Source organism: Choloepus didactylus, chromosome 22 (assembly GCF_015220235.1).
Source record: "Choloepus didactylus isolate mChoDid1 chromosome 22, mChoDid1.pri, whole genome shotgun sequence".
In the NCBI taxonomy this organism is placed as follows: Eukaryota; Metazoa; Chordata; class Mammalia; order Pilosa; family Megalonychidae; genus Choloepus; species Choloepus didactylus.
Genome location: NC_051328.1, coordinates 38,938,689 through 38,946,168, shown reverse-complemented (window position 1 = coordinate 38,946,168; position 7,480 = coordinate 38,938,689). Strand labels below are relative to the sequence as shown.

General features: G+C 44.2%; 1 protein-coding gene across 1 annotated transcript; it reads right to left on the bottom strand.

Annotated features, from left to right (window-relative positions):
- Nucleotides 1-1,938: 1,938 nt before the first annotated feature.
- HSBP1 (heat shock factor binding protein 1) lies at nucleotides 1,939-6,379 on the bottom strand. Its single transcript, XM_037815676.1, has 4 exons — nucleotides 6,225-6,379; nucleotides 5,515-5,581; nucleotides 4,826-4,946; nucleotides 1,939-3,513 (listed from the first exon to the last, which is right to left on the bottom strand). Exons 1-3 carry the CDS (start codon nucleotides 6,267-6,269, stop codon nucleotides 4,828-4,830), a joined length of 231 nt encoding a protein of 76 aa, XP_037671604.1. The 5' UTR covers nucleotides 6,270-6,379; the 3' UTR covers nucleotides 1,939-3,513; nucleotides 4,826-4,827.
- Nucleotides 6,380-7,480: the final 1,101 nt, after the last annotated feature.

The following is a 7,480-nucleotide window of genomic DNA, read 5'->3' as shown; positions in this document are numbered from 1 at the left end:
TTTCTGAAACTAAATTTCAAGATCCACCATGGTAGTGGAGTGATGGTTCCCAAAGAGCCTTGTAACAAAGATTTGGAAATCTCAGCTGGGCTGTGAGCGCCTGTGCAGGAGAGGATTGAGTATCTCCCACATCTCATGAAGAGGCTGAGACAACACAGCTATGCAGCTGGACAGCTGTGGGGAGAGATTTCAGGCTCAAATGACTCCAAACCTTGGTTCCTTCTCTTTAAGATGGTCTAAATATATAAAAACTTAGTGTTGTGAGATTCAAACCGAACAGTGTACATAAAATGCTTAGCACTGTACAATGGTTTAAGATAAGTGTTTTCAGTAGGTGTTGGCTTTGAGTGATGGTTAACTGTTGCCAGCTAACTTTCATGGTTAGATGAAATCATATTGTGCAAATTCCTATATTTTAAATTAATTAAGATATAAATTACAGCCTAATTATGGAATACAAAAATAAAAAAGGAACATAATTATTCATATAGAAAGCCTTCAACTTACTGGAGTGCATTTTGAAGTTGATTGGAGGATTATGTTCCCATAGCAACAGTGATCTAAGTGGGAGTTAGGATTCCAACAAACTCAAAGGCCAATCTCGAATTACTGAAATACCATATGCTTACTCTGAAAAGTTCAAACAGTGGCAGTCCATTACTAGCTATGAAACAAAGTAGAAAATCCAAATTGATAAGAAAGCAAGATTAAAGTATTTTAAAATCCTGTTGCTTGAAGGAAAACAGGATTAGCTAAAGGCCAAATGAGGAAGCTGACGGGGACCGCTGAGTTTGGGAGATAGGGCACTTACCTGAATTCAGGCTAGTTTTGCATGATACAAGGGCCTCCAGCATTTTGTACATATTAGCCCAAAGCAGGATCCTTATTAGCCTTTAAGTGAACAGGAAGAGCTGGGAGATTGAGCAGTCGAGACTTCCCGTGTGAAGAGATTGGGCCTGTTCCTAGCTCAGGACAGGGCCGATAACATGCAGACAGACACCGTGGGGAAAGCCTCTGCGGAGCGGGCTTCACTGAGCAGGAAGAAGAGGAGGGCAACTACTTTCTGGCTGGCTGACACAGTTTACCTGTCACTGGCTAGGAGATGGTGGCAGTGCACCACCTGGCCAAGTGTGTCCTCATGTTGACCATTCAGCAGGCAGCTGGATTTCTCATTTCATATAAACACATTCTTAAGACTAGGGAAAACCATTCTTCAGTACAAATGTGAAGAACTCATCAGTATTATGAAGCCTATTTTACACAAGGCCAAACCTCACCAGTATTATAAAGCCTATTTTACACAAGGTTAAGGCTTTGCCTTTAGACTTAGAGAAGGGGTCAAGTGAGTACTTGGCAACACAGGTGTTCATAAATTGGATGAAAACTATTTGTTAGATTAGTTACCCAAAGTCCGTTTTACACTACACTAGTTCAATGAGATGTTAATTAGGTGTTAAAAAAAAAATCCTTGATCAAATAACTTGAAAACTGGTAGATGAGGACGTTAAATCCCATTTCTCTGCTGTAGAAGTTTCAGAGCTTTTAATATGCTCATGTGCATTGTGAATTTTCATAAAGTGAACCCAATATGCAGTACTCTAAACCCAAGTGACCATAAGCCTTTCTTTCCTGGAGCTTCTCCAAAGACACAAGTTCTGGGGGACACACTTTGGAAAGGCTGGTTTACCTCTTTGACACGTAAAGTATAAGCTCTCCTTGACCATTGGTCAGGGCAAACCCTACCCAGACACTAAGGCTTTTGAGCTCCTCAGTCTTCTCCTCCAGCAGCCACCCTGCCCTTTCCCTTTTTGGTTTGCCCTTGGCTACTGGTACCTAATCCTCCCTGAGGTTTTAGTTGATAATCTAAAGCAGAACATGCATCTTAATCTGAAAATGTGGAAAACCAAACAAATCATTCTGGACACAAAAAAGCTTTAGTAGTTGGATTTCAGGCACACTTTTATTCACGGCAGACATTTTTGGTGGAGAGACTGCCTTGGAAATCTTCCTCCCTGGTTACTTACAGAAGCCAACTCCTAACTAAATCCAGACTCTCTTACAACAGCATCAGGTGAGGTAATTTCCATCCTGCCCCAGGTTTCACATGGCCTCGCCCAAATGGATGGCGAGGACCTTGCAGCATTACCCACCGGCCTGCTCAAAGTTGTTTCTGCAGCTGGGGAATAACAACCATTAATCCATTTTACTACTGAAGGATTTTACTTCTTCGTTCCCATGATTTATAAATAGGACACATTATTTCTTAATATTATTATATACCTGTAATACAAACAATGAAGACTGTGATATAGGAAACAAGAAAAAAGCATACAGTGTTCATTAAGCATTTTCCTCTGTCAAGTACGATACTATTCCTCAACTTTTTAAATTTTTTAAACTTTTGTTATATAAAGTCACTCTGCTGTGACAATCACAGGAATCCCCTCTGATGTCATCAATACTGGCCTCTAAGCTTAGCACGCCTGACACCGACTTTTGAGTGGCAAGAATTTTTACTCTAGGCTTCTATGATCAATATAAAGTTGTTACTCTGAAAGAACTGAGCTAAGAAACTGTTTAGGTAAAAGAGTAATTCTTAAGACCTCATCCTACTACAACAAAGTCATGGGTCATTTTTCAGCCAAGCGACTGGCACAGACTTAATGTGGTCTCTTTCCCTTTTCTGTTTCTTTTTCCATCCAGTTGCTCAAAGAAAAGATGGAATAATTCAATTTTAGAATCCTGCCAGACTTTGTTGTGGTAACCAGTGCAGATGAACACTGTAGGGTTCTACTGTATTAGAATCTCATGCAAAACGCTAACATTCCATTCCACTGGGCTATTCCGTTGTTTTCCATACTTAACAATTGTAACACACTAAAGTGGCAGCAGTTACTTTTCATCAACTGTAGCATCTGATCTCAGAGACTTAAAATAGAAAAAAAAAGATATGAATCTGTGGTTTGATTCTGAGTTTTGGTAACAAGGTAGTGCCAAATATTTCTTAATAAATAATTTTTAAACTTTTTTTAGTCAAGTTGAAAAATACTGCCAACCTATTTGGTGTTAGTTTAACTGTCACTCTATACTGAAAATTAAAAAACCTAAGCTCCTCAAATCTCTAATTTCACAAAATCCACTTATAATTGAAGGATTTACTATTTGTCTAAATTACACAGCAATTTTTATCAAACAGCAACTACTACAAAAGGAATGACAGAAAAAAAGTGACTTCACAAAAGTACATTAAAATATTTGACAATATTATGCAGGAACTGCCAGAGTTTAGTGTTTAATATTTAATGGCACAATTGACCAAGGCCCAAGATGTGAAGTTACCACGTTCAAGAAAATGCAGAAAAAAATCACTCTGAAAACTAACAATATAGTATATGACAAGTGTGCACGCTTTATAATATAAAACCTGTGTACACAATAGTAGTTGCAAAAAGCCATTCAGTCTTCTCTTGGCTTGTAAAAACGGTGTTCCAGATTTTATTGCAAATCAGAGACCTATTAAAAAAGGAAAAATCATCATGTTTTTCATTATATGAGGACAAAGAAAAATGACAGAGAATTATCAAGTAAAAATCCTTTCAGAATTCTCTACTGAATTAAATTCTTGCACAATATTCTAGCAAAATAACAGATTTAATTGAGAGTTTTTATAAAAAAAAAAAATCTGAGTCCATTTCCTATTCCCATTCCGTTGTATTATTCCCTTCACTTCAAAGTTGTCAATCCTGCAATTCTTCAGGGGATGTTCCTATTTCCTTGATGGGATTTCCGACTGCTAAATAATTTAAGACCCAGAGATGCTTACCAGACTGGCAGTACAGTTTCCAAATTATCTCTAGATAGGAATAAAAATAATATAAAGCATGCACAATTATGTGATTTAGTCACATAGGGAACAAACCCAGTTTACTATTTACAGTTTTTTTTACCCCTCAAGCCTCTATTTATTCTTTTGGACTTAAAAGCAACCTGTATGTCACAGTTACCTAAAATCTGGTCCAGGGCATGCCCAGAAAATAAGAAAGGAATTAGGTATGTTTTACTGTATATTGTTGGTCCTCTGGTTAGCTAAAAGTTGTCAATAAACTTCATTTTTATGGGAAACTCAAATGCTAAATATAAGAGGGAGGGAAGTGTGTTTAAAATTATTTTTGGGTTATAACAAGGTATCAACCACACACACACAAAGGCTTACAATGAAGAAACCTACAGAGGTGAAAATAAGGCTGTGCATCTAACAATCTTGCTATATGAATATTTTGACTCCTAGTCTTTCCTCTGGTATCCGAAACTATTCAGTAGAAAATTACATCACCTTCAGGGCAGAGACTTAACAGAGCCACCATCTAGTTCACCTATGTAATAATCAATCGGTGTCTTGGCATTTACCTAGTGCAGGAGCCTCCTAAGAGTCCTTGGACTTTAAGGTGGTCATGAGGGTGCTTGACTTAATTGGTATTTCAAAAAACCCAATGAAAAATTTTCCAGTGATAAGGCTTTGAAGGCCAACAAAAACACATTTGGTTTTGGTCAGAATGATCTAAACTCAGTGGTGATCTAATATTAACAAAGGGTTTTAACTAACAGCACTATAGATCCAATTAATAAAAACTGGAATAATTATAAATAAAGAATTAGTTTGGCGTGAAAAATTTCAAAACATGGGGTCCACAGGGAAAAACAATAAAATGCTTCTTGGGGTCATGGCTGGGATGTGAGCTAGGGGAAGTCAGACTACATTAAAATTACATTTAGGAGTACCTCTCTGTATTTTATTCTTTTTTTAAAGAATTGACCCTGCTCTCACCTTCAACTCTTCTGTGTGGCAGGTATCTTGTTTTCACCTTCCAGTTCTTCCACCCCAGCCTGTGTCATGAGGTCTGCAATGTTTTTCTCCAGATCGTCAATGCGACTACTCATGTCATCAAGTGGTGAAGTTAAAGACGACGCACGCCAACATATCCCCATTTCTTGTACTTTTCCTCCAGGGCCTGCAGACCACACGCTTAAACACAGCTATCTTAATGAAATTTCCTTTGGATACTGTTTTAGTCTGGTGGTGAAGAGTCCTGGAATCTGGGGCAGGGCTGCCCAGGATCAAATCCCAACCCTGTTTCTTGCTAGCGATGGGGAACCTCAGTAAGCTTTTCACTTTTCTTAACCTCAGTTTCTTCATCAGCTAAATAAAGCTAACAATATAATCCATTCACAAGGTTATGGTGAAGCTCAAATGAGAGATACATAAAACACTTAGCTCACAGTCAAGGGTCAATCCATATTAGCCATTATTACTTGCAGCTAGGATCTGTCTAGCTCAGCTCTGTATCCTGAACCTTTAGCACAGAACTTCTCAGGAAGTAATACATCCAGACTCAATAAAAAAAGTGGTAAATGACTGGCTGAAATTGGGGTGCAAACCACCCATTCATTCACACCATTATCTTCCAAACAGGACGTAAAGGTCCACAAGGGACACACAACCAATAAAAAGGATATTTCTTCCAATGATCTGGTCAGACATAGTCTGAAATTTATCTTGCATCTGTTGCAGGAGGGTCTGCACCTAAGAAAAAAAAAACCACTTATTCTGAGACATCTTCATGGCCTCAAAACGGGAGGGCAGGTCCGGAAGCCAGGAGACCTGGGTCCTGGGTTCTAGTCCCAACGCGGCCTGTTGGCAGCGCTGCGGTCCTCAACAAGTTATCCCCAATTCTGGGCTTCAGTTTTCCGATCTCTACAATTATCAATTAGACGATGAGCCTGTGTAGCCCCTTCCAGTTTTGGGCCCGCCATGATCAAAAAATTAAAACTTCTTTTGGACGCTTCTGACGGCTTGGGGACATTGGGGTGCGAGGGGTGGCTAAGGGGCAGGTGGAGATCATTAGGGTGTGGGAATGAGAAGCTGGCGGAGTCCTAGGGGTCACCTGGGGGGAGGGGGGCGGTGAGTTTCAGGGTCAGGTGGGCAGAGGCGGATAAGCAGGGGGAGGGTCGGTCCTGGGTGGGGGCGCGAACGTAGTACAGACATACACTGAGCGGGACAGGCGGGGTCGCGGCGGCCAGTGGGGCCTCCAGAAGGGCCTCGCGCGGCCGCGGTGGGGGCGCCTCGGTCCGGCCCGGCCCGGCCACCTGTTCCGTCCCTCGGCCTACCCCTGCGTCCCCGGGCTTCCCTCTCGGGCCGCGTGCCTCGCCGGCGCAGCCTTCCTTACCACCGAGGTGAGGTCCTGCACGGTCTTAGGGTCAGTATCTGCCATCTCCCCGGTGCCCAGCTTGGCGGCGAAGCCTCGGCCCCTCACCTACACTTCCGTTTGTCAGCGCAGACGCCCCAGCGGCTTCGTCTCGCGATGTGAGAAGACCGTCGCGGGACCGCAGGGCATTATGGGAGTTGTAGTTCACGTCACGCAGCGGAACTGCCCGGAAGCCTCGCGCTCCCGTTCAGAGGCAAGACCCCGCCCCTCACCTCTCCGTCGAACCTCGCCCCGCCCCGCCTCGTGTCGCCCCGGCCCGTCCCGCCCGGCTCCTCGGAGTTGAGAGCCCGCGGCGGAACAAGTGCAACCGAAGTGGCAGTGGGGCAAAGGGGCGGCTCTGGCCTGTCTCCCCGTAATGGTCACGGGCAGTCTGGTCGTCTTTGGTCCACTTGCCGGGCGCCTTCAGGTGCCCAGCCCAGGCCTGTGCGCTCCACCTCAGGTGTGGCCCCCGCCCCTCAAGGAGACGCGCGGAGCCCTCGACCCGGGAGGGGAGACTGAGGCCACAGAGGTGAGGGGCGCGCCTGCCAGGCGGACAGCTGCGACGTTGCGGGTCTGGTGTCTGCCCTCGAATGCGGTGTTCTCCCTCCGCCCACGAGGGGCAGGTGGTGGCGCAGGTGGTTTGTTTGCAGCGTGACATACCTACTGGAAGGAGCGGAAATCCTCCGTGCACAGCGCGGGGAATTTGCACAAAGTCGTGGCACGCGAGCAGCCCTCCGGGATCCCCCTCAGTCCCCTCCCAGTCAGCACCCCACCTGGGTAACCAGTGTCCTGACTTTCAGTGCAGTAGACCTGTGTTTGAACTTCATCACCTGGAGTCAGACAGGAAGCCCTCTTTAGCCACTGGCTTGTTTTGCTCAACATGATGTTCCTGGTTTTGAGTGGGGAAGGCTTCTAGTTTCATGAAGAGGAGAGCAGTGGCGGCGCTTCAGAGGCTGGATTTTGGTGTTTAATGTTGATGCTCAGACAAATATGATGGTTTTGCTGTAAGAGAGTTTTGGCCAAAGGCCAAAGGCCAGGGGGTGTTCTGTGTAGTAAAGAATTTGGTATTGTCCTAAGAGAGTCCCCGCCACCCCCCATTCCTGGGAGCTAACCTTTGAACTCTTGGATTTTCCCAGGTGATCAGAGGGCATGGATGCGTTGGGACCTCAAGCCCCACAGGTGGTCTTGGGATTGGGTACCATGGCAAGGGAGGTAGAAGAGCCCCTGGTGTGTTCCCC